Source organism: Tarenaya hassleriana, unplaced genomic scaffold, assembly GCF_000463585.1.
Source record: "Tarenaya hassleriana unplaced genomic scaffold, ASM46358v1 Cleome44, whole genome shotgun sequence".
In the NCBI taxonomy this organism is placed as follows: Eukaryota; Viridiplantae; Streptophyta; class Magnoliopsida; order Brassicales; family Cleomaceae; genus Tarenaya; species Tarenaya hassleriana.
This window is the reverse complement of record NW_010967136.1, coordinates 611,506-636,962: the sequence shown is the minus strand read 5'-3', so window position 1 is coordinate 636,962 and position 25,457 is coordinate 611,506. Positions and strand designations below refer to the sequence as shown.

Below are 25,457 nucleotides of genomic sequence, written 5' to 3'. Positions count from 1 at the left end.
GTTCAAAGTCATTCTTCAGACATTTTACAAGACTAAACTTATCATATTTAGCAATAGGGGTATTTCTCATTTTGCAGTCTTTCATACCAAACCGCGCTAATACTTTTTCGATATAGTGTATTTGTGATAATCCAAGAATACCTCGAGTACGATATCGACGAATCTGGATCCCTAATACAAAGGTTGCATTGCCAAGATCTTTCATCTCAAATTTCTTTGATAAAAAAACCTTAGTTTCTTGTATCAAGCCTATATCGTTTGAGGCTAACAGTATGTCATCAACATACAAAATTAGAAAAATGCATTTACTCCCACTGAACCTATGATATACGCATTCCTCAACAACGTTTGACTCAAAACCGAATGAGCAAACTGCTTGTCGGAATTTGTGATACCATTGGCAGGATGTTTGTTTTAGCCCATAGATAGATTTCTTTAATTTGCAAACCATTTTCTTTGCATCTCCAATTACAAAGTTTTCTGGTTGTTGCATATAGATCATCTCATCAATGTCACCATTGAGAAATGCCGTCTTTACATCTATCTGATGTAACTCTAAGTCATAATGAGCTACTAGTGCCATTATAGTTTTAAAAGAGTCTTTCGATGAAACTGGAGAGAAAGTCTCTTTATAGTCAATGCCTTTTTTCTGAGTAAATCATTTAGCTACAAGACGAGCTTTATACTTATCCACATTACCCTTCGAATCCTTTTTTTATTTTAAATATCCATTTACAACCAATATGTTTCATACCTTCAGGTAATAGAACAAGTTTTCACACACTGTTGTCTTGCATAGACTTGTACTCATCATTTATGACATCTATTCATTTTTGAGAATCCGAGCTTTGCATGATTGAAGTTGATTGGATTATCATCAATCAAATCTAAACATTCTCGATGCTCTTGAAGAAACACAATATAATCATCTAGTATCACACTTCTTCTTTCTCTAGTGGATCTTTTTAATGACATTTCTTCTTGAATTGGTTGAGGTTGAATTTCCGGATCAACTTCTTGAGGTTGTTCGGGAAGTTGAGTGTTGTCTTGTCGATCTTGATGTGTTATATCAAAGTCAACCATAGCCAGAAGATGAACGAATTCTTCTTCAAAGATAACTTCTCTTACTCTATCTCCCCCCTCAAGCTCAACATCCTCAAAGAAATAAGTTATTCCTGTCTCGAATATAGTTTTGTTCTTGGTATTATAAAACTTATACCCCCGTGAATTCTCAGTGTATCCAACAAAATAACAGCTAAATGTCGGAGGGTCTAATTTATCATCATGTGGGATATACTGTTTAGCCTCTGCTTGACAACCCCAAACTCTTAAGTGCTTTAAGACTGGTTTCTTCCATGTCCAAAGCTCGTAAGGAGTTCGCTTAGTTGTTTTTGTTCGTACTCTATTGAGAATATAAGCTGTTATTTTTAACACTTCTCCCCAGAGTGATTTCGGTAAAGTAGTATGACTTAACACATTTCTTACCATATCTTTGAGTGTTCAGTTTCACCATTCAGAAACATCATTCATGCTAGGAGTTCTCGACATATTGTATTAAGGAACAATACCACACTCCTCTAGGTACTTAGCGAAAGGTCCTTGACGTTGTTCTCCGGATCCGTCATATCAACCATAGTATTCTCCACCACGGTCGGATCTGACAACTTTAATCCTTTTGCTTAGTCGATTTTCAACTTCCGCTTTAAAGGATTTGAACATGTCTAGCGCTTGTGATTTCTCGTGAATTCGATATATGTAACCATATCTAGAATAATCATCTATGAATGATATAAAATATCATTGACCATTCCAAGATGCCATAGGAAAAAATCCATAGATATCCGTATGTATCAATTCTAAGGCATCTGTAGTTCTAGATGCATCTAATCATCTTTGATTTATCTGCTTATCCTTGATACATTCAACACAAACTTTAAGTTATGTTAAATCTAGAATATCAAGGATTTCATCTGACACGAGTCTTTCTATCCTTTGTTTGGACATGTGATCCAATCTTTTGTACCATAACGTAGCAGAATTTTTCTCAGTTATTTGTCGTTTTGTACCATGGAAGTTGACTTGGATGCTTTCCTTATATAAAGCGATTATGTTTAATATAAAAAGATTAACGTATCTTGATAAAGTAGCAGAACCTAATAAAATGGAATCTTTATTAATAGACAAACATCTATTCTCAAATGAACAAAAATAACTGAATTTGTCCAAAATAGAAATAGAAATCAAGTTTCATCTAAACGACAGAACAACATAAGTCTCCTCAAGATCCAAATAACAACCAGTACTTAATAATAATCTAAATATTCCAATGGCCTTAACTTCTACAGCCATGTCGTTGCCCCACTAAATGTGTTTCTCAAAGTCACTTGGCTTTTGGTTTCTTATGCATCCCTGCATAGATACAAGAATGTGAGTAATAGATCCTGAATCTACTCACCAAGTGTGTTGTGGTACAGAAATTAAATTAACTTCAGAACAAACCAAAACAAGAAGTTTACCTTTCTTATCAAGTCATGCCTTGTAGGATGTGCAATCCTTCTTCAACTGCACGCCTTTCTTGCAGAAGAAGCATGTGAAGCTCTTCACCGACTTCTTGAACAATTTCCTTCGAACTGGGTTAGTAGCTTCCTTTTGCTTTGGGCGCTTCTTGCACATATCCTTATGTTGGTTTAGGTGTTCTATGTTGCTATACGATATGAGTATCGAGATATTTTGTATTGACAGTTCATGATTGGTTAAATGAATGAATGTTTTTTTCATTATTCGTTTTGCATATTTGATGAATAATGATATTCATGGCTCGTTATGAAATAAGAATTTTGGAGAGTCTATATAAAGGAGAATGTCTTCTAGGGGTTTATTGATTGATTGATCTTTTCAGTTTAGAATCAGATTCTAAGCTTTGAAAAATAAAACCCTAGGCCTCCAAAAACCTTGCACACAAGAGAGATCGAGATCTCTAGTCTTACCAGACAAGTTCCAATCGTTGGAATCCATCTTGACATATGGATACGTGTAGAAGGTGTGGTACTCTTCCAACCTTCTTGTGATTAGATGATTCAGATGTGAGACAGGCCCCGAATAGTTTTTGAGATTAGTATTTTTTTTCATGAAATCTACAAATATGCATAGGGGTGGGCTTTTTTATCCGTCACCCGCGGGTTCCCAGGTAGCCGACTCACGGATATCCGAGACCCGGATATCCGCTTACAATTGAGATCGAGTACGAGATAAATTGAGGAAATAATCCGATTCCCGGATTCGAGACGGGTTTTAAATTAAGAGACAGGATACCTCCGAATATCTGTTTAGATTTAGAAAGACTAAAATACCCTAACCTAATACCATCTCTACCCTAAACCTAATGTGTCGAAAAACACCTCCTCTTACCTCTTATGTGCCGTTCTCCTTAGCTCTCTTTCCTCTTTATCAATTTCTTTTCATTTTACCAAAAATCACAGCAATTCCTTCTAAATCTCTTTATCTTCAAGCTTGTCCGTCGTTGTTTCCATCAAAAACGTAAATATCTATATTCTTCTTGTTGTTTCACGATTTAGGGTTTCTTATTTTAATTTTTTCAATTGATATTAGCAACCTTTTCGATGTCTTTTTTTTCGATTTTTTTGTTGCTAATTTTTCAGTTGATTTTACTTCTTTTTGGAATTTTTCTGATGATTTTACTTCTTCTTTGAATTTTTGTCGATAATACTTCTTCTTCTTCGATTCAATGAGTCTTTTTTAATTTTTGGAAGAGTTTATGGGAAAAGATTTGTGGGTTACATTTTTTGTTGTTTTCTAATCAAATTCATGCTTATTTTATAGATGTCTTATACGGCTGATGATTCTCATGTTTCAAAAATAGTTCTGGATGTTGCAGCCTCGATGGATGTCACAGATACGAATGACGATGATCATAATAAGCAATCTGGAGGAGAGACGAATGCTAAGGTACCTAAACATACATCTGAAGCTTGGAACTATTTTAAAAGAAATGTTGATGGTAAAAAGGCAACTTGCAATTATTGGTAGTCAAATTATATGCATGGCTGGAGGGGGTACAACCACTAGTGCGATGATAAAGCATTTGAGGATTTGTAAAAAGATGCATCAGGACGATAGTGTTGAAGTTGATGAACCAAGTGGTAAGAGGTTGAAACAAACAACGTTGTTTCATCAGATGTAAATAGATTCCATAAGAGGGTTCTATCCTTTACGATATTTGATCAGGAAGAATCATTAAGAGCCTTAGTGATGATGATAATTATAGATGAGTTGCCGTTTAAATTTGTTGAAACTGAATGATTTAGGTATTTCATGAGGATTGTGCAACCTCGTTTTGTTATCCCGTCATGTAGAGCAATCACAAAAGACTGCATGAAAATATTTATAGAAGAGAAGACGAAGTTGGAGTTTTTTTAGGAATCATAGAGGGAGTATTTTCTTGACAACGGATACTTGGACATCCGTTCATATATATACATACACACATACATATATACAGCCGAACTTGGCCGAAAAACTGATATGGTCCGGAGCTGACTAAGACTTGGTCCGGCGGACCGGACCAGTCAGTCGAACTTGTACGTGATGCTTCAGACCTAGTTGGTCCGACGGACCAGGATCTTAGTCCGACAGACCAGACCAGTCAGTCGGACCTGTGCATGTTGCCTCGGACCTAGCTGGTCCGACGGACCAGGATCTTGGTCCACCGGATTGGGGACTGTCGGCAAGTGTCGGATGCGTGTGCTTGGTCCGGCTGACCAAGAGTTACTCAGCTCCGGACCAAGACTCCAATCAGATCCAAAGTGCGTTTTTCTCACCTTTTTCTTAATGGGAAGCATGTGGGAATAGATTAGACTCTCTCACAATCATTCTCAGACTTTGGAAAAGGTTAAGAGAGAGAGAAACTCTCCCAAGTGTTCTTGAACACTCATACAAGAGATTTGATCTCTTCAAGCTCTAGTAAGTAAGTTCCAAGTGTTGGAAACCATCCAAAGGGTGTGGATATCTCAAGAAGGTGTTGACTCTTTCAACACCTTGGCTGGTCAACTAGCCACCTTCAGATTGTGAATCTAAGGATTCAAAGATTAGTTTTTCTCTTGAAGTTCTTCATCGGAGCGTGATTGGTTCGTGGGCAGTTCAAAATCATTTTGAATGCCATTTCCGCTGCGCAAGTCCGCGGACCAGATCCGAGCCCGATTGTGAACCGGTGTGCGAGGATCCCGTGCGACCCAACACCAGGAGCCTTTGTCACGTATTTTGACTTGTGTTTTAACTTTCACGCGTCTTCATGACTTTTCAGTTTGCGGCACTTTGAGTTCTATGTTCCGGTTTAATCCGAAATCTGACACTCTCAGTTCAGACGTGTCCCATTCTGGTTTTCTGTTGTGTTTCTAATTTGCCACCTTAACCAAATTGATGGATCATTTGGACTTGTCACTTACAACGACAAAATATTGTCATATACACAATTTAGTCCAAGGTTCATACCTTGATCCTAACCCTCAAATTTTGATTGATTTCTGATTTTCTAAAAAACCAGAAATTACAATTGTTAGAATCTTTTTTTTTGTGGCTACATTAAAACATCGGTTTGGGTTTATTTTTCGGTTCTCCTAAATTCTAATAAGATTTTCATATAATCTTTATCATAATTTGTTTTCTACCCTTTGGTTCGATTGAGTCACATTTCTTTAATTTTTTTAATATTTTACAATATGTTACTTTCTAAATGTTTTTAGCTTTAGTTTTCTATATCTAAGTTTTATTATTTACTTAGACAAGATAAAAAGGAATATGAAATCACTCAACATGCATATTCTATTTAACACATGAAAAATTATATGTTATGTATAATACTTGCATGCTTCATTTTCGATATTATATCTACCATATATTTTATGTATGTTTTATTAATTCAAAATTTTTATACAAACATACAAAAATGTACATATTGCATATTGATCATATATGTTGTTTTCTACATTGGATTTTAATCCAAAAAATTATTTATGCAATCACAGATTCGTATTGTTTGTTCATATATTTTTGTATTGTAATATGCACAAAATTGTCATATTTATGTTAGACATTCATTCATATTTTCTGTTTTTATAATTTTGATCCGAAAAATATGTATTACTATGTTCAATATGCAACGTCCGATTCATAAATATTTTCATGCAAAATTTTAGTCCGAAAATATGTATAATTTTACAGACTTCATTTTAACCATATTTTTTATGTGATATGTCATGAAGTGACTCTGATACCACTTGATAGTATTTTACAGAAATATTATATTATAAAATACGGAGTATATATTAATCTAGACCAATCATCGTGTATACCACATAAAAAATTAATTTGGAATTTAGAACATACCTGAATCCATGATAGCATGATAGTTCTTCCAGTCTAGAACGTAAGAAATATTATTCTGATAGCAAATGAGTGCATACAGATTTCAGTACATTTTGTTATAATTGTCAACTTGGGCAAACCATCCCATTAAACCCAAACCCATACGGGTTTTGTGATATTTTGGGTTAGGTTAACCCAACCCAAATTAAAAATATATGGGTTGGATTAACCTAATTAAACCCAATAATTCTATTTATTTAATTAAACTAATTGCTTTGTTATCTAATTCATTATTAATATTGAGTATTTCAATAGACATGTGATAAAATCAAATATATTTTGTGAATCGATTTGATTTTATTTGAATTGATTCACATTGGTTTTGGTTCAAATCAATTCGTTACGATTCATATTCTATATCAATTGATTCGAATTCGATTTATTCTGATTCGAACTGATTCGCTACAGTTCGTATTCAATTTTGATCGATTTGGAATTGATTTGGATTTCATACGAATCGATTCGTTCTGATTCGAATTCCATACGAATCGATTCGTTCGCATTCGAATAAATTCTTCTAATTCAAATTTGTTTCAAATCAATTCATTCTGATTCATATTCAATTTGTTTCTATTTGGATCAATCCGTTTATGTTCGAATTCAAGTAATTTTGATTTAAATTCAATTTTTTTTATTAAAATTCTCATTTGATATTATATTGAATTTGGTTATTATATTATTTGATTGGAATAATTTATCTCGCATTGTACGGTCAAATTTCTTACAGGTTTCCTCTGCGGTCCTCGTTTTCTGTTGGAATATCTGATTGACCCTTTCTCTCCATAACTCATACACAATAATCTGTGCGCAAAACTTGGTTAATCTCGGTTGTCCGTGGTCTCGGCCGAAATCAGGTGTTGCCATCCACTGCAAGCATGCGTTGATGTCATTCGGCCGTGAAGGGCCACAGTATCTTGCCATCCGTAACCAAACACTGCCACTATAAGGACATTTAAAAAATAAATGCTCATGTGATTCATTTCTCTGGCGCATAGAGTATATATGATGGGCACGTTCATTCCCCACGAGGCAAGTCGGTCTCTGGTTGGAAGTCTGTTCTGCATCACCTGCCATAAAATGAATGAGATATGCGGAATTGCACCACGGAACCAGACTCCCATAGAAGATGTAAAAAAAATATTAGACATTCTAGAAAAGAAATAGAAAAAGCATTTAAAAAAAACTAATGTGGTACCATGTGACGTCCGGAATGTGCGATCGTAGGAGAGAACGCGTGCTTCCAGAATGGAAAGAAGCACAATATTCTCCTCCTCTTTGTCGCCAGTGAAATGTATCCTCACCTCTGTTTGCTGTCGGTGGAGTGATGGTGGACAATACTTGTTGTAACTCGACTAGCCTTTCACTTTTGGTCGCCGGTAATCGCCAACTTCCCTCTTCAGCTGCCTCACTTACAGTCGCATGCCGACGAATGCGCAATAAGCGAGGCCCCGCCTCTCCAACAAGGCCGATGAGTGCTCCCTTCTCGGTCCAGTTATCAAACCAGAACGCCGATGTCTCCCGTCACCTATTTTAATTCGTAGAAAAATTCTTCCCAAGTCACGTAGCTTCAGAAATTTCCGAAAACAAAATATAGCTGTCTTTCTAATCATGTAAATGAATTCTCTATGATTCTACAGTATCTTACATATTGTAAACTTATGTGGCTATTATAAACGAATTAAAACAGAGGGGTATATATGAATGTTTTGTAATTAAAGGGGCTTAATTGCTATTATCCAGAATAATACAAGAATGACTTGAACGGTTGAGATTTATTCATTCAGAAGCTAAAACGCGAGATCTACCGTCCATCATTTATCAAAAGACGCGAGCAACAATCCACTGCAACCAAGAGTAGGGTGAGGCGTTATCCGTCGGGTCTCGAGGGTTTTTAGGGCTTAGTTACGATCCGGCATTAAGGCCTCTCCTCCTCCATTTTCAATCGAAGCTTCGTCGCAGGGAGGTTTGGATTTGGCCGTCATGGAATCGTATGGAACGGAGACGGTTCGTGACGATGAGACTAAGTACGTTAAACCCTCTGACCAGGTTGACGATGAGGGCGATAAATCTCATCCTCACGCCGGTGGCGGCGTCGATAGCCCCGGGTAATTTTCTTTTGCTATTCTTATGCTTTTCCCGAGAAATTTTTAGGTCGAGAAAGTTAGGATTGGCTCTGTTTGATTTGGTTTGCTGTTTGTTCCTCGAGAAAATTTGAGATGAAGTAGAATAAGGACGCCAGATTCGTTTTTCAGTATTTCCTTTTAGCTCTCGCGAGATAAGTTGGAGAATTTGATCTCTAGTTCGTGCTCTGAAAGTTCGGATCTTCTGTTTGATACCCTAGAAACGTCGAGATGGAAAAAGTTAAGGTCAAGATTCAAGTCTTGATTCGTTTCTCTGACTGTTATGCGAAATTGTCCAAATGGGGTTTGCCTTGTGTTTGTTTCTCGAGAAATCTTAAGTGGAAAAGGATGAATTTGGTTATCTTCTCAAGTTTTGCTGTTTAGTGGTTAGTAAGTACTTATACAATGTTTGTGGAATTTGTAGAAAAATTTTTGTTGGAGGTTTAGCCAGGGAGACTACTTCAGGTTAGCTCTTGTCTTGTGTCTGCTTGCTACATCGTTAGACTACTAAGTGTAACCCTTGTGATGTGTAAAGTTCAATACTTTTAATTAGGTTTCGATTGTTCTTGCAGCCGAATTTGTCAAGCATTTTGGGAAATATGGAGAAATCACGGATTCTGTGATTATGAAGGACCGGAAAACCGGGCAGCCCCGTGGATTCGGGTTCGTGACATATGCTGACCAATCTGTGGTCGATAAAGTCATCCAGGACACTCACGTTATAAATGGGAAACAGGTCGATTTTTTTAACTTAAGCATAGCTTTTACTGTTTGAATGCATTAGAGTACACCATTGAGTTCACTGTTCGTTTTGGTTCACCAGGTTGAGATTAAACGGACCATACCTAGAGGATCTATGGGTTCCAATGATTTCAAGACCAAGAAAATTTTTGTCGGTGGAATTCCTTCGTCTGTAAATGATGGTAGGAATGCTTTTCTTTTTCATCTCCATACCAATATATTATCTGATTTTCCCTAATATTCTCTATCTTCCGGATTCTATTAGATGAGTTCAAGGAATTCTTTATGCAATTTGGAGAGGTGAAAGAACACCAGATTATGCGTGACCACTCATCTGGGAGATCCCGTGGCTTTGGATTTGTTACGTATGACAATGAAGATGTGGTTGATGATCTCTTGGTGAAAGGAAACAGGATTGAGTTTGCCGGGGCTCAGGTAATAACTTGGACATTCTTACGATGTTGTCAGATTTCGATACTGTGTAACTAATGCAACTCTTGCACCTATTTCTTTCTTTGAAAATAATCATCCTTAAACTGCAATTTCTGTAATTGGTTTGATGCTTATGCCCTAATGGCGGTGAGTTTAACATCATTAGTTATTTGCTAATTTCAGATTTTCCCCTCTTAGCATTCTGTATGCTACCTCAAGAACTTCCAAAATTTCACTGAGATATATGTGATATGACTCTAGAGAGTCTCTCACCTTTCTTTGGTTTTTGGATTTATTTGGTGAAATTATTGCTCTACAGGTAGAGATAAAAAAGGCAGAGCCAAAGAAACCGAACTCGGTTCCACCACCAGCAAAGAGGTTCAGTGACTCATCAAGGTCTAGCTTTGGTGGTGGATATGGTGACGGCTATGGTGGTGGACACAGTGGCGGATATGGTGGTCCTTACAAGTCAGGTGGTGGCTATGGAGGCGGCAGATCAAGCGGGTTTGGAGGTTACCCAGGTGGCGATTTTGGAGGCTACGGAGGATATGGCGGTGGCTTTGGGCCTCACAGAGGAGGTGGAGGAGGAGAACCAGCCCTCGGATACTCGGGTCGATACGGAGGAGGAGGAGGAGGTGGCGGTTATAACCGGAGTGGTTATGGAATGGGCGGTGGTGGGTATGGTGGTGGACCTGGTGACATGTACGGCAGCCCTTATGGTGGACCAGGAGGTGGGTACGGTGGTGGACCTGGTGGTGGCTATGGCGGTGGAGCCGGAGCCGGTGGTGGGTACGGTGGTATGGGTAGTGCCGGTGGAGCAGGAGGCGGCTATAGAGGAGGAGGTGGCTATGAAATGGGCGGTGGAGGATATGGTGGAGGAGGCTCGTTCTATGGAGGAAGTAGAAGTGGCTATGGCGGCGGTGGAAGTGGCCGGTATCATCCGTACGGAAGGTAGAAACTTGTGAACGAAAGCGAGTTGAAGTGGAGATCGAAGGTTGATTGTAACATTGTAATTTGAGTGTGGCTTTTTAGGTTCGTTTTCTGATTTAGATTAGAAGACTTTGACCAAAAAAAAAAGAGAATTCGTCGGCTCAGATTCTGCAGATTCTTTTGATCTTATCTTTGGTAAGAATAAACTGTTTGATACTGCATGCATATTAGTTTGTGTCTTCTGTTACAGAGTTCCAACATCATGGGAACTTGTCCGTGTTGGACCTAGGATTGGTCTCTGACTGTTCGGTCCTAAGCCCCAGTTACATAAAACACTAGCCGAAAGAATTATATATGTTCTATTTATATACATGACAGTGGTGTGCAATGAAATGGTCGATTAAACAAAATATGGTATCACTAATTTGAATTTTTTTTTCTTTTGTCCTTTGTTGGTATCACATTTATGTATTGCGTATTTTATACGTATTTTACTTTCACGAGAGAAAACACGTTAAAGATGAGAACAGAAAAAACCATAATGAATCAAATATAAAAGGAAAAAAAATAAGAAAGTATTGAAAAACTTTTTGACGCCAATATAAAAAAATATGAATTTATTTTTTATTTTTTGTTTACTCAGGAAAAAAAAGTTGCTTTCTTTCCTGTCGTCTGTTACTACTATGAAATTTTGATGCGAGTCAGTAATTGGCGAAAACCTTAGACATTTTATATAATAATGGGGGACATTATATTAATCCCCTGAATATTCCGAAAATAGGAATTAGAAAAATATAACTCGCCGTTGCCGGGGATCGAACCCGGGTCACCCGCGTGACAGGCGGGAATACTCACCACTATACTACAACGACTTTAATGGAAACAGTTATTAAATAATAAATTTCGACGAACCCAAAACTAAAGATTCCACCTCTCACATGTAACATCTCAAATACTTATTTTCAAAAATGACAAATAATAAATCAACAATTTTTTTCTATCAAAATATTCTATAATTTTGATTCCATAAACGATATGATTTGTTAACTATTTTTCCCCGAAAGATATTAAAAATTATCTAATATTTGCATCCATCATAAAATTATTGAATTGTTTGTATGCTTGTAGATTGCGAAAGTTGTTGAAAATAAAAGAAACGAACAAGACATCTAGGGTTCGAACCTCGCATATGGAGAGGGAGGCTAATTACGGCCAAAGATCGTAATTTGACGACGGCTGTTTCCGTATCTGGGGAGATGTAGATTGAGTCAAAGGTCCACGTGAATTCTCCGGTTACCAAAAAAAATTAAAGGAGAGAGAAAGAGTAGAGAGAATGAGTTTTTGCGTATGCGTATGTTATTCTTCTTATGAATAAGGAGTTATGTACATGCGAGCTGTCTCAAACATTTGTGGGGCTCTGTACAAAATTTTTATTTTTATTATAAAAATATTAAATTTAAAAGTTAAATATTAAATATAATTTTATTATGAATTATATTAAAATATTAATATAAAAAATAAAAGGTTATCAAAAATAACATAATTATATCATTTTTTATTTAAATAACATCATTATTCTAACTTTATTTGAAGCAAAAATATCTTGTTATTAAAGAATAATAAATCTGCAATACAATGATAATATTATCATTAGAAAAACTAAAAATATGTATAATACCTTAATATTTGTGATGTTCGTAAAATAAAATATGTAAAAAATGAGAAGATATGAGATTGATTTTGTATAACAAATTTTGGATTGAAACTTTAGATATGAATAATAGTGTAAGATTACATATATTCACTTTTGATTTATAGACAAAAAAAAATTATATTGATTTAATACCATAACATTAAAAGACTAAAAAATTATAATTATTAATAATAAATATTATAAAGATATTATTCACCTAATTTTAAGGAGCAAGACTCGGTAAAATATGATTTTATTTATTTATTAAATATAATATTAATAAATATTAATTTCAAACTAATAAATTTATATTAAAAATATATATTTTTTAAAATATGAGACCCATATATATTGTGGGACCCTATGTTAAAGCACCACTCGCACCCCTCTAAGACGGCTCTGTGTACATGTATTTATAGGTAAATAAAGATAGTTTGAGGTGACAAAATCATTTTCAAGGTTCTGAGTTCGATTTCACTGGTGGGGAAGAATGTAATTTCTTGATCAAAATGGTCCATATACAAATACTGATTCCAGGTCGGATAGAAGGCACGGAGAACCATCCTCCTTGTCACCAAAAAAAACTTCTCGAGGAAGTAAAACATAATAATGGGTCCCACGAATTGCATATTTTGCAATAAAAGTATGATTTTGTAATTATCATAACCATACGTGGTGATAAGATTTGGACCTATGGTCCATGGTAGTGCATAGAGCCCATTGGACTATTCAGCCCAAAATTCAGGGCCTTTATAATCCAAATGAACTTCGGAAATCATTCAGTTCAGTTTTTTTTTTAATTTTATAAGAATAGATGTTAATGGATTATTATATTATATTATATTTGGTTCAGTTTTAATTTCGATTTGTTTCTAGTTCTTATTAAAAACATTATATATTTTTTAAAAAATATTTAGGTTTTCGGGTTTTTAAAAAATTCGGTTCGATTCGATCTAGTTTTATAAAAATGGATGTCAATCGATATTCGATTTCGGGTCGAAAATAATTCGGTTTGGTTCTTTTTGTTTTATAAAAATAGATACCAATTAATTATTATATTATATTATATTCCGTTCGGTTTTATTATGATTCGGTTCTAGTTTTTATTAAAAAAAATTTAGATTTTCGGATTTTTAAAAAATTCAATTTGATTTCGAAAAATTCAATTTTTTTTAAAATTAATACCAATTTTTTTTAATAATTCAAATCGAAAAAAAATACCTTTTTTGGTTCGACACGGTTTATGATAAGCTCATGGAAACACCACCCTAAACTCCAGCTCAGCTCACTCAAAAAGTCAAAAGAAGCTATAATTCAGTACGGGCAAGAGCACTGTAAGCAATCGAGGTCATCTCCTAAACTCCGCCGTTTCAGTAGAAAAAGGCGAAATCGCGACGATCGGACGGTTTTATGCTTTTCTGACTTCGCAAGTTCTCATCGGTCGGGGAGAGAGAGAGAAATCAGCGCGATCGATAGCGATTACTAGTTGGAGAGTTCGTCTTCTTCATCTGATCCTCTCCGTGTCCGCGTTGCACGAGCTGTTCGACTCTCGGCATTGTTGGTCTTGTTTCTCCTCTCTGAAAGATGCATTTCTAGGGTTTCGTAATCCGCTTCTCCGTCTCGATTTCGATTTGAATTGTCTTTCCTTGAGTGGTAGTTTGAAATGTTTCAATTTCTTTGGTTCCAGGATTGTTACTGGTTAAACAGAGATGGATTTGGCGTCCCGTTACAAGGTAATTTGTTTCATTTATGTTGTCTCTGTCCAACTTGACGCAGCTCATAGTTTGTTGGCTGAGCTTTCAATGCGTGTTTCCGTCCTGCCCATTTTCACCCAGTTTGTTTGGTTTGGGGTCTTTGAATTTCTAGAATCTAGGGAAATTTGGGGATGACGAGACTCTAGTCTATTGTGCATCTGATTTTAGTATCGACATTTGACATCTATTCGAGCTGTTTATCTAGGATGTGAAAATAGTGATCGCCAGTGTGTTTGATATAAAGAATTCCGAGAATTTCTTCAATGCAATAATTGGTATACATATTATGCTACATTAACAGCTGGGTTGCCAATTTATTATATTGTATATTCCTGATTTTAACTTGCTTTGAGAACTTGTACAGGGGGTTGTTGGGCAATTCTTCAGCAATGATAATTCATCTTCAAATGACGACGGGTATGTTTTCCTTTTCTTTTATTTATTATGAGTCTGGACTTCTGGGAGTTGTCTTTGTTTACTGAGGATCTGTTAATCATTGAATACATAAACGAGGATAACATTTTTGTTTGGTATATTTGCATAGTTACGTTCAACGCTTGCTGGATCGTGTGAGTAATGGTACCTTACCGGAGGATAGGAGGACTGCTATAACAGAGCTTCTGTCTGTTGTAGGAGAAAGCCATGCTGCTCAATTAGCTTTTGGAGCTTCTGGTAGTAACCTTTCTCTTGTTGGGCACTTGCAGGCTAAGTTTTGATTAACTGTTGGCGACACATTATGACGTGATCCTCTGCATTATCTCTTTGCAGGTTTTCCTGTAATACTGGGAATTCTAAAGGATGAACGAGATGATGTTGAAATGGTGTTGTATCTTCCTTTTTGTATGTGTTTTGTTCACTTTAAAGCTTCATGTTACTGTATTTTTTCTTCCATGGTTAAAATGCCCTGTATGGTTGCTCTATTTTGAGAAATGCTGTAACAAGTGGGTCTTATAAGCAATGAGTGGAACAAAAATAGATTTATTTATTCTGAAAAGTAGGAGCTCGTATTTCTTGCTCACATCAAGTTATACTGTACAATTTTTGTTGTGTTATTCTTTAATTTGTTCTCTCTGTTCTTCCAGGTTCGAGGTGCTCTAGAAACTCTAGTTAGTGCTCTGACACCAATTGATCATGCAAAGGGGCAGAAGGCTGAAGTTCGTCCAGCTCTTATGAACTCTGATTTGCTCTCTCGAGAAGCTGAAAGCATCACACTTCTCTTGAGCTTGCTGGTTAGAGTTAAATATAATTTTGTTATAAGTTAATGTTCTGTTACTTTTGTCACTGGGTGTGCATGTAAAAAAAAATTGTCTGGGTGATTGGCAGGAAGAAGAAGATTTCTATGTTCGATATTACACACTTCAGGTTTTGACAGCACTTCTTATGAACTCTCCAAACAGGTATAAAAGTTTTACAAATACATTCTCTGTATTATATATTTGTCATCTTCTAGTTGTGCTGCAGAGACATTTGCTGACTGTCTCTTCAGGTTACAGGAAGCTATTTTGACCATTCCTCGTGGTATAACTCGACTCATGGATATGCTTATGGATAGGGAGGTAGACCTTTTAGTTCTCTTTGATTTGTTTCTTATTACTAGATCTACTTACTTGGGAACGAGTGATTAGTCATAATTTACAGTATTTGCAAATTTCGGAGGACTTAATCCAAAATAGAAATGAATGGAAAAAATTTAATGTAGCCGACCCCAAATAAACTTGGGATTGAGGCGCTGTTGTTGTTGTTGTTGCTGTTATTGTTGCTGCTAGATTTGCTTAAGAATATGGTCTATTTAGCCTCAATCATCCTTGTACGGTTGTATCATAAACTATAAGAAAGGTTGAGGATCATTTTTTGCATGTTTTGGTCACGTTTTACAAAACCAGTGGTGTCTGCGTTCCAGGTGATCCGGAATGAGGCTTTGTTACTTCTTACACACTTGACTCGTGAAGCAAAGGTGAGACCCCCTGATTGCTTGTCTGTTAATCCTTTGTGGTTGGTTAAAGCTTGACACATCATGGACTTGATTATCCCGCTGATTCATTATTTGTAGGAGATCCAAAAAATTGTTGTCTTTGAAGGCGCATTTGAAAAGATATTCAGTATTGTCAGGGAGGAGGGTGGTTCAGATGGTGGTGTTGTCGTGCAGGTGACCACATATCTCATTTCTTAACTTATTATCATAACATTTTCCAGTAGCACTGGCACAGGGCAATGCAAACTAGGAAGCCATTTGCTTGATAAAGAAATAATACACATACACTTACCATCTCTATATGTCTTAGTCTTCCTGCAATGTCTTGCGAGTGCTTCTTGTGACATGTCTTTAAGAGCATGGGCCTGCTCATACTTTGGTCTGATGTTCCCTTATGTGCAAAAACACTAATGTGTACTCTTCTCAGGATTGTCTGGTGTTGCTGAATAATCTTCTTCGCAACAATTCATCACACCAGGTTTCTGAGCTCTGTTTCTGTTTATGTGCTGTTTTTTTCATTTGTTATATCTAGCCATGCACTGATACTTTAAGCTTGTTCCAGATACTGCTAAGGGAGACCATGGGTTTTGACCAAATTGTTTCAATTCTGAAACTGCGTGGAGTTACATATAAGTTCACCCAGCAAAAGGTCAGATGCATATGCTTTTTGCGTGGTGTGATTGGTTTTCGTGTATCATCCCTTGCAACCTTGATGACCTTTATATCTTCTGAATCAATAAAATCCCAGTAGACTGTTAATCTGCTCAGTGCATTGGAGACTATCAGTTTGCTGATTATGGGAAGTTCAGATGCTGACCCTGGAAACGATGCAGACAAGCTTACAAACAGAACAGTCTTAGTTCAGGTATGTTATGATTATAGAATGTTGAGATTATTTGTTCCATACTGGACGGCATATGATTTCTCATCCTGCCATTATTGATTTGTTGCAGAAGAAACTGTTGGACCACCTGCTGATGTTGGGGGTTGAAAGCCAATGGGCTCCTGTTGCTGTTCGCTGCATGGTAAGGGAATTTCGTTTTCTCAAATTTCTTTCCGTTATTATTATTTCTCATATCCATAATCATGTCAAGATTCCTTTTAAGTTTTTGTGCACTTATAAAAAAAAAGGCCTAAAATATCATAATTTTCGGCTGAGAAAAGTGAACACAAAAAATCAAGCACTTCAGTTGGGCGCTTAAGCTAAGTTGGTCTCCTAGTAGCATTGTATTAGGTGCTCAATGGAATTTTCCTTCCAATTAGGGTAAATCTTGGCTGCACACGGTGCATAGAACAGAACACCTAGGCCGATTGTTTAACTACTAATTAAAATCAACGGGTAGGAATGTTCTCATTTCCAATTCTGAAAACCCTCCTTTGAACCTTGTTATTAGGTAAATAGTACAAACTCTTTGGTTGCAGTTTGCCAATTGCTTGGCCATGGAAAGCATCTGCTTAGGTAGTCTTGTGACCAATGGCATTATGAAGTAGAAATTCTTGATGTATCATTGACTCAACTGCTAGAGCAGTTAGTGAAGTCCAAGTTCGGTGTTACTCCCTCTCCTTGTAACTCAAAAGTTAACATTTTATTGGATTCTTCTACTGTGTGCCCTAGGCATTTAGATGTACTGGAGATCTGATTTATGGGCATCCCAAGAACCGTGAGGTCCTTGCTAGCAAAGTTCTTGCCGAAGATCCGCAAGTAGAACCTGCTCTCAATTCTATACTCCGGATCACTTTAAGGACTTCCAGTTTGCAAGAGTTTGTAGCAGCTGATTATGTTTTCAAGGCTTTCTGCGAGGTTGGACCTCTTGTGTAAAATAATATTACCTTATACATTGCCTTTTACCATGCCTAATGTGTGATAACGGATTCTCACATGATTGTGCATCTGTCTTTTGAACTCATCGAGTAAAATTTTCCAGAAAAATCCAGATGGCCAAGCAATGCTAGCATCAACTTTAATACCATTACCACATTCTGCTGCCCAGGATCCTCTTGAAGATGATGTTAACATTTCATTTGGAAGGTCTTGTATTGTTCTTCTTCTTCCTTTAACATATGTTGTTGGCTGACCTATCTATGACTAAAGGTCACACTACTTCAGTGTCGCTGCCTTTGTCCTTGGTGTACCCTTCACTTGAGAGGTAGTTATAATCTGACTGGAGTTCTATTTTTTTGGGACAGTATGCTATTACATGGTCTTTGTTCTGGTGAAACTGATGGTGATCTCGAGGTAAAACCAAGCGCCCTGTTGGAATTTTGTTCATATATCTTGCGGAACTTAAACCTATTTATTTCAAACACAGACATGTTGCAGAGCTGCAAGCGTTCTTTCTCATGTGCTGAAGGACAACACCCCATGCAAGGGAAAGGTATGAACATTAAGGAGGTCTCAATCGATTAATGCCTCAAGTTCGATTACCATATTTCTCTCTACCCATCACTACTTACTGTTTCACACTCCACAGGCTCTACAAATTGTACTTGAATCATCTATGCCTTCCTTGGGAACTCCCGAGCATCTAATGCACAGGATTGTGAAGTTCCTGGCTATCTCCTCTTCCATGAAAAACAAAGATGTGAAATTAAGTGCAATGGGAAAATCGTATATTCAACAAATCATTCTGAAGCTGCTGGTCACTTGGAATGCGGATTGCCCGGCAGCAGTACAGTGCTTTCTAGATTCACGTCCGCACCTAACCTATCTACTCGAATTGGTATCAGACCAAGCGGCAACAGTGTGCACAAGGGGTTTGGCAGCTATTCTGTTGGGAGAATGTGTGGTTTACAATAAATTAAATGAAAATGGTAAAGACGCTTTTGCTATTGTTGATGCCATAAGCCAGAAGATGGGTCTCACATCATATTTTTCGAAGTTTGAAGAGATGCAGCAAAGTTTCCTCTTCTCATCCGAGAAGCCGTTACAGGCTCATAGTACGGATGAGATTGGGGATGTGGATGAAGCAGATAAGAGAAACGAGGATCACCCGATACTTTCGTCGCTCTTTGATGCTAGTTTTTTAGGCTTGGTGAAGAGTCTCGAAGGTAACATCAGGGAGAGAATTGTAGATTTGTATAGTCGACCGAAAAGCGAGGTGGCTGTAGTACCAGCCGAATTGGAGCAAAAGACTGGAGAAAATGAGAAAGACTACATCTGTCGCTTGAAAGCCTTCATAGAGAAACAATGCTCTGAGATACAGGTACACATCTCTCTCTCTAGCTATTTTTTTTATGAGTAGAATCAAGAGTCCAGCTTTAGATTAGAATAATTTTATATCAATCTCCTATATATTTGTTTAGCCTTAGGGTTTCATCAATTCTCTGATTGCAGACAATATTAGTTAGAACCTTAAAAAAGTAGAATTTTAGTTAGACAGTAGATCAAGGGGGCATTCAGACATTTGGTTCAGTGTTCAAATCTCAAAATCCCGGGAAATTTTGGTCTAATATTACAAATCTCAAGAATGGCAACAATTGCTGGCATCTCTCTCTCTCTCAATACAACTCTCGTTGCATTGTCCAGAGCCTTCTCGCTAGGAACTCTTCTTTGGCAGAGGACCTGGCAAAGGCTGGAGGGAGTGAACATTCCCAAGGATCGGAGCAGAGGGAAAGTACGGTGATGGATAGGTTCCAGATGGATACTCTGAGGAGAGATCTCCAAGAAACATCTCAGCGTCTAGAGACGCTCAAGTTAGAGAAAGCCAAGATTGAATCCGAGGCATCCTCCTACAAAAACATGGCCTCAAAACTCGAGTCAGATCTAAAGAGCCTATCGGACGCATACAACAGCCTTGAACAGGCGAATTACCATCTCGAGAACGAGGTGAAGGCTCTGAAAGGCGGGGAGGAGCCGACGATGAGGGCGTTCCCAGATATCGAAGCCATAAAGGAAGAAGTGAGAGAAGAGAGCGAGGCCGAGCTTAACGATTTGTTGGTGTGTCTCGGGCAGGAGCAGAGTAAGGTCGAGAAGCTCACCGCAAGGCTCATAGAACTCGGAGAGGATGTCGGAAAGCTTCTCGAGGATATTGGGGACGAGACAGAGGTTGTTTCAGAAGAAGAGGAAGAAGAGTGATTTAAGTTAATTTGGCAGCGATATTCTGCTGTCACCCTCTCAGGTAATGAAAAGAAAGTTCGAAAGACTTCAATAACATGTTTCTTTCTTCTCGTTTGGTCTCTGCTTGGTACATTTTGTTGTACAGTTTGGTAATGACCCTGCAAAATTCAATGCAGTCATTTGTCTGTGTTTTCTTTTTGAGTTAAAAAAAAAAATGGTAGCGATATCACTCTCTTTCTCTATTTACTATACAAATGTTATTAATTAAATCTAAAAAACTAAAGTTTAAACAAAAGGAATCGAAATGACACTTGTCATATGATCTGGGATGTATGATATATATTTACATGTAGACTGACAGTGCAACACTTGGCATATAATTATACAGTTCAGAACAAAGTTGAATCGACGAGAACAACAGGATGACGAGTGCCCGAAATATGTATTATGATAATTAAATACACAGAAAGACGTTTTGTGCATTACAGAGGCAAATGCATCGGACAGAGAAGGAGAGGGATACAAAGTTACCGCTCTCATTCGTCAGCGCAAAGAGATGACATAAGATCCCTGGGTGATCCCCATATTTGTAAATCAAACAAGGCCTCCTTCGCCTCTTCTTCTTCCACTCTACACATTTCTTCCGCCGCTTCACACATCCTCGAAACGTCCCTTATCATCGCTTCCTGCGCTTCCGCCTGCAAAATTTTACACCCGTTTTTGTTTTTACATTCTACGTACTATCCATGGAGCTCCAACACTTCTGCGGGCAATCTCTCGGGAACAAAGCAGCGAAACCAAACGTTGAAACATCTACCGTAACACAAACCCTAATTTTACCATGAATAGGAGTTCGTCGAGCACAGACGGACGCCCCGATGCTTCTTCTCGAGCTCCACCCGAAGATGACTCCTGAAAATACGCCGTTGTTTCTGCATTTCCCAGGTGTTCTCGCTGCTGCGTCCGGAATCGATCGGCCTTAACCTGCATCGCGCTCAAACTGCTCGACAAAATCTCCCACTGCTCGATCTCGCTCTGGTACCTGCTCTTCAGCTTCAACAGAATTCTCCTCATCCTCTCCCGCCGATTCCTCTCCTCCGCTTCTGCATCCACCACTGGATCAGGCGGCCTGGCGGCGTTCTCGTCTCCGGCGACACGGCGGCGCTTCCTTCGCTTGTATACGAAGCCATCGTCGTTGCAAAGCTCCCACTCTTCGTCGTCGTAAGAATCCACGCAAGCCATTACCGCTGGTGGATCCGTCGGCAGAAGAAAAGCTCCGAGCGGGAAAATTTCACCAGTAAATTTCAGTAAGCGAGGGTTCGGTCTTTTAGGAAATTTTCCAATGGACGATTTGAATTGCTTTGACAAAAATAAAATAAAAATAAAAAAATTGCTTGAAATTGTTAGTGGGCCGTAATGTTAAAACGTAAGGCCCGAAGTGACCTACAATAGAGGCTTAACAGACGGCCCTTGAGCTCTTCACAATGGTTAGCTAAGTCAAACGAATCCCACGCGCCTAAATTTGCGATTTCCAAATTTAGGCATATATTATTCTGTACTCCCTATATAATGACACAAAGTGTTTTTAGGGAGGTGACAGCAACGCGCTCAACGTGAGCGTATCATTATATTTATTCACAATTATTTTTTTTCTTACACAAATTTAGTCGACCTTTTCGTATTTTTAATTTAACAAAAAACTATACTTTAATTCAAAATTTTCCGAATGTCTATACAAATTGTTAAAACTAAAGATAATTACATATATAATCATCATTTTTGTTAAAATTTTTCGGATTCTGTTAACTAATACACTGACATGTATGGTAGTTATAGTAATTATCTAACTAATGTATTAATTAAAAGAATCCGAAAAATTTTAACGAAAATGATGATTATGGATTTAATCGCCGTTAGTTTTAACAATTCGTGTAGACATTTGAAAAATTTTGAATTCAAGTATAATTTTTTATCAAATTAAAAATACACTATGGAAAGATCACATTTGACTAAATTTATATAGAAAAATATAATTTTTCTTTTTTTTTTTTTTTGATTTTTGAGAATTTTACTAGAAACAATCCTATACTTTTTTCCATGGGTTTAAATAAAAAAATATCTGAATACGAAATATATAAAATTTGTGAACGAAAATTTGACATAATAAATAAGATAAAATCTATAAAAATTCCTAAACTTATAAAATTCTAGAAAATAAATTTTAAATTTGTTGTTTGACAAATGTATTTGCAAACTTGCAAAATATATCATTATAATTCTCAAATTTATTATTTAGTGTCATAAAAAACTTTGACGATGTTTATTGAAAAATAAATTTGAGAATTATAATGATATATTTTATAAATTCAGAATTTATAATTATATTTTTGCAAGTTCGAGAATAATTTTTTTAGATGAAATGTTTAGAAATTTATTTTTCACAATTTTACAAGTTAAAAGAAATTTTTATAGATTTTATCTTAATAAAAAATTAAATATGTATATGTATATATATGTATATATGTATGTATATATTTATTTTATTTTTATATGTATATGTTTATATGGTATATATACGTATACATCTGTATCATATATATGTATAAACACATACTTATATATTTATTTATTTTGTTATTTTTGTAGTTATTTATTTATTTTATTTTATTGGAAACATTTAATATTCAGATACCGGTTAGAGGATAAGATATTAAAAAAATAATTTTGGACAAAAAAATTAATAATAAAATTATTTTTAAATGAAAAATAATATTACTTTTTAAATGCATGATTTAGGTGTATTAGTGTATATTCACACAGCAATGGTGCAGCGTTTCCTCTCTGGTTTGGTTAGCTGTGCCAGACTCGGAACGAACCTGTTTTCCATTTCTATTACTGAAATTTTGTAAATTTCCGCTCTCTTTTCTGTTGTATTTTCAAATTCTTTAGATTAGTAATGTGTATATATTAGGATGTACAATGACATTTGTAATTAAGAAATCAGAAAATCTTTTCCAAAATTCTCCTTTCCTTTCTCTCTTCGAAATGATTTTCTCAGAGTTGAAATGGTATCAGAGCTAAAGGCTTCGCTCGTTGCTCCGATTTTCTGGGTTTCTTTTTCGATTTGATTTTTCTCTTCCGTTTCGGTTTTCTCTTCTTTTTTGTTCAACATGGTGGATGATTCTGAAATCCCACCTGTTGTTTCCGATTCAGCTGCTCCTATTTCTTCAGATTCTTCTTCGCGTATTTTGGCTAGGGATCCTTATTCAGATTCTCTTTTCCTTCACGCAGCTGATTCTTCTAGTGTTTCGCTTGTCTCGAACAAGCTTTCTGGTGAATCCAACTATGGTACTTGGTCTCGTTCCATTCGTAAGGCGTTAATTGCCAAGAATAAATTGGGATTTATTCTTGGTACTCAGAAGCAACCACCGGATAATCATCCTGATGTTGGTTCATGGTTACGCTGCAATGCGATGGTATGTACTTGGTTAAACAATTCTGTTGAGCCTGATGTTCAGAATTTGATTTCTTATTTGGAGGATGCGTATGAAATCTGGGAGCATATGGAAACCAGCTATAAACAACAGAATGTTTCTAAGATTTTCAGTATTCAGCAGAAAATTGATAATCTGCACCAAGATTCTTTAAATCTTAATGGTTATTATACCAAGTTGAATGCCTTATGGGACGAACTCAAACATTATAAGTCTATTCCCACCTGTAATTGTGGAGGTTGCACTTGTGGTGGATGCAAGTGTCGTCTGGATCAGCAATGGTTGGAGTTATTTGAACGCAGGAATGTTGTGAGATTTTTTATGCGTCTTAATGAGTCTTATATAGCTGCTTGGCGCCAGATTTTAATGCTGGACCCTCTCCCATCCATGACAAAGGCGTACAATCTTGTGGCCCAGGAGGAGCAACAACGTCTCAATATTTCGGCTGCTCCTGAGGCTGTAGCGTTTCAAGTTTCTAGTCAGTTTCCTAGATCTGGTGGTGGTTCTTCTAACCCTGTTGACAGGCCTCAGAATTCTGGTAATTCTTCTACTCATTCTAGGCCACGACCGACTTGCACTCATTGTGGCATGCTTGGTCATACTGTAAACAGATGTTTTAAGCTCCATGGTTATCCTCCGGGATATAAGACTTCGCTTACTTGGAATCAGAGGAATTCTACTTCCTCGAAACAGAAATATTATGTTCCTGATAAGTTTCAGAATCATGTGAATATGATGAATTCACAAAAGGACAGTATTGATTCCTCGAGTTCCCTTAAGTCTGATAGTGATGGTTGCTCTGGTCAGAGTTTATTGGAACAGGTTCAGTCTCTGGTTGCGCAATTTCTCACACAACAAAAGGGACAGAGTCCTTCTTCTCTTGGTTCAAATTTTGCTGCTATTCAACCACCTGCTCCAGGTATTTTCTTACCTTCTCATTCCATACTTTCCTCTATTACACCTAACCTTACCATATCCTCACCATTTTGGATTCTTGATACTGGTGCTAGTTCACATGTCTGTTGTGATCTGACTTTATTTTCTGAGCTACATGATATTCCGACTGTTTCTCTTTCTTTACCTGATCACTCTTCGATTTCTGTTTCTAAAGCTGGCACTGTCATCTTGTCTTCCAAAATTACTTTGTCTTGTGTTCTGTTTATTCCCTCTTTTCATTATAATCTGATTAGTGTCAACTGTCTTACTAAAACGATCCCTTGTTCTGTGATTTTTTCTGTTGATTCTTATATCATTCAGGACCTTACTCAGGACTTGATGATTGGCAAGGGTAGTCAATGCCACAACCTCTATATTTTTCAGATGCAGAGCTCTTCTTCTTTTGCACTTTCAGTCCCTCTCTGCACTGCTTTATCTACAACTTCCTTTGATGTGTGGCATCACCGTCTTGGCCATCCTTCCAATCTTAAAATCAGTTCTCTTGGTCATTCTTCTCAGATTGATATTGAGTCTTCTTCTGATTCTACTTTGTTGTGTCCTGTATGCCCTTTGGCTAAACAGAAACATTTGCTTTTTCCTGTTTCGAGTCATAAGTCTGTTGCTCCGTTTGAGTTGATACATATAGATACTTGGGGTCCATTTCATACTGAAACCTTACATGGTCATCGATATTTTCTTACTATAGTTGATGACTTTACTCGTTGTACTTGGGTTTACTTGTTGAAATCTAAGAGTGGTGTTCTGAGCAAATTTCCACAGTTCCTTTCTTATATTTAGAATCAGTATTCTGCTCATATTAAGTGTATTCGTTCGGATAATGCCCCTGAACTTGCTTTCACTGATCTTTTACTTCGTATGGGCATTGA

At 36.9% G+C, this 25,457-nt stretch overlaps 4 protein-coding genes and 1 non-coding gene across 12 annotated transcripts; 3 read left to right on the top strand and 2 right to left on the bottom strand.

The window, feature by feature from the left end:
• The first annotated feature begins 8,302 nt into the window (after positions 1 to 8,302).
• On the top strand, positions 8,303 to 10,894 carry LOC104825320 (heterogeneous nuclear ribonucleoprotein A3 homolog 2-like). Of its 2 annotated transcripts, XM_010557647.2 has the most exons (6): positions 8,303 to 8,546; positions 8,986 to 9,026; positions 9,134 to 9,297; positions 9,385 to 9,484; positions 9,568 to 9,737; positions 10,054 to 10,894. In XM_010557647.2, exons 1-6 carry the CDS (start codon positions 8,422 to 8,424, stop codon positions 10,687 to 10,689), a joined length of 1,236 nt encoding a protein of 411 aa, XP_010555949.1. In that variant the 5' UTR covers positions 8,303 to 8,421; the 3' UTR covers positions 10,690 to 10,894. The 2 variants fall into 2 exon arrangements, with proteins under 2 accessions (XP_010555949.1, XP_010555950.1); XM_010557648.1 differs by lacking the exon at positions 8,986 to 9,026 and having other exon boundaries at positions 8,463 to 8,546.
• A 570-nt stretch (positions 10,895 to 11,464) lies between these two features.
• On the bottom strand, positions 11,465 to 11,536 carry TRNAD-GUC. The gene has a single exon. It is a non-coding gene; the product is annotated as a tRNA-Asp (tRNA).
• Positions 11,537 to 13,729: 2,193 nt separating this feature from the next.
• Positions 13,730 to 20,333, top strand: LOC104825318 (golgin candidate 6-like). Of its 6 annotated transcripts, none has more exons than XM_010557642.1 (20): positions 13,730 to 13,914; positions 14,045 to 14,090; positions 14,476 to 14,528; positions 14,656 to 14,783; positions 14,880 to 14,932; positions 15,194 to 15,340; positions 15,435 to 15,508; positions 15,598 to 15,667; positions 16,012 to 16,065; positions 16,162 to 16,257; positions 16,511 to 16,561; positions 16,646 to 16,732; positions 16,835 to 16,948; positions 17,037 to 17,108; positions 17,699 to 17,884; positions 18,009 to 18,112; positions 18,271 to 18,319; positions 18,393 to 18,458; positions 18,555 to 19,286; positions 19,610 to 20,333. In XM_010557642.1, the coding sequence occupies exons 2-20, from the start codon at positions 14,067 to 14,069 to the stop codon at positions 20,156 to 20,158; spliced, it is 2,709 nt and encodes a 902-aa protein (XP_010555944.1). In that variant the 5' UTR covers positions 13,730 to 13,914; positions 14,045 to 14,066; the 3' UTR covers positions 20,159 to 20,333. The 6 variants fall into 6 exon arrangements, with proteins under 6 accessions (XP_010555944.1, XP_010555943.1, XP_010555941.1 ...); XM_010557641.1 differs by having other exon boundaries at positions 13,730 to 13,918; XM_010557639.1 differs by having other exon boundaries at positions 13,730 to 13,954.
• LOC104825319 lies at positions 20,159 to 21,475 on the bottom strand. Of its 2 annotated transcripts, XM_010557646.1 has the most exons (3): positions 20,981 to 21,475; positions 20,672 to 20,838; positions 20,159 to 20,298 (listed from the first exon to the last, which is right to left on the bottom strand). In XM_010557646.1, exons 1-2 carry the CDS (start codon positions 21,380 to 21,382, stop codon positions 20,677 to 20,679), a joined length of 564 nt encoding a protein of 187 aa, XP_010555948.1. In that variant the 5' UTR covers positions 21,383 to 21,475; the 3' UTR covers positions 20,159 to 20,298; positions 20,672 to 20,676. The 2 variants fall into 2 exon arrangements, with proteins under 2 accessions (XP_010555948.1, XP_010555947.1); XM_010557645.1 differs by lacking the exon at positions 20,159 to 20,298 and having other exon boundaries at positions 20,438 to 20,838.
• A 2,110-nt stretch (positions 21,476 to 23,585) lies between these two features.
• LOC104825317 lies at positions 23,586 to 25,256 on the top strand. The gene is made up of 3 exons (XM_010557638.2): positions 23,586 to 24,172; positions 24,442 to 24,553; positions 24,892 to 25,256. Exons 1-3 carry the CDS (start codon positions 23,614 to 23,616, stop codon positions 24,908 to 24,910), a joined length of 690 nt encoding a protein of 229 aa, XP_010555940.1. The 5' UTR covers positions 23,586 to 23,613; the 3' UTR covers positions 24,911 to 25,256.
• Positions 25,257 to 25,457: the final 201 nt, after the last annotated feature.

Bases quoted from the DNA above. Each gene is read 5' to 3' on its own strand.
- LOC104825320 (XM_010557647.2), top strand. From the start codon at position 8,422: ATGGAATCGTATGGAACGGAGACGGTTCGTGACGATGAGACTAAGTAC. The intron at 9,485-9,567 runs GTAGGAATGCTT...GGATTCTATTAG, and splicing joins TCCTTCGTCTGTAAATGATG to ATGAGTTCAAGGAATTCTTT. The intron at 9,738-10,053 runs GTAATAACTTGG...ATTGCTCTACAG, and splicing joins TTGAGTTTGCCGGGGCTCAG to GTAGAGATAAAAAAGGCAGA.
- LOC104825318 (XM_010557642.1), top strand. From the start codon at position 14,067: ATGGATTTGGCGTCCCGTTACAAG. The intron at 16,949-17,036 runs GTATGTTATGAT...GATTTGTTGCAG, and splicing joins ACAGAACAGTCTTAGTTCAG to AAGAAACTGTTGGACCACCT. The intron at 18,459-18,554 runs GTATGAACATTA...CACACTCCACAG, and splicing joins ACACCCCATGCAAGGGAAAG to GCTCTACAAATTGTACTTGA.
- LOC104825319 (XM_010557646.1), bottom strand. From the start codon at position 21,382: ATGGCTTGCGTGGATTCTTACGACGACGAAGAGTGGGAGCTTTGCAAC. The intron at 20,839-20,980 runs GTAAAATTAGGG...AAAATTTTGCAG, and splicing joins TCGACGAACTCCTATTCATG to GCGGAAGCGCAGGAAGCGAT.
- LOC104825317 (XM_010557638.2), top strand. From the start codon at position 23,614: ATGGTATGTACTTGGTTAAACAATTCTGTTGAGCCTGATGTTCAGAAT. The intron at 24,173-24,441 runs GTAATTCTTCTA...TGCTCTGGTCAG, and splicing joins TGACAGGCCTCAGAATTCTG to AGTTTATTGGAACAGGTTCA.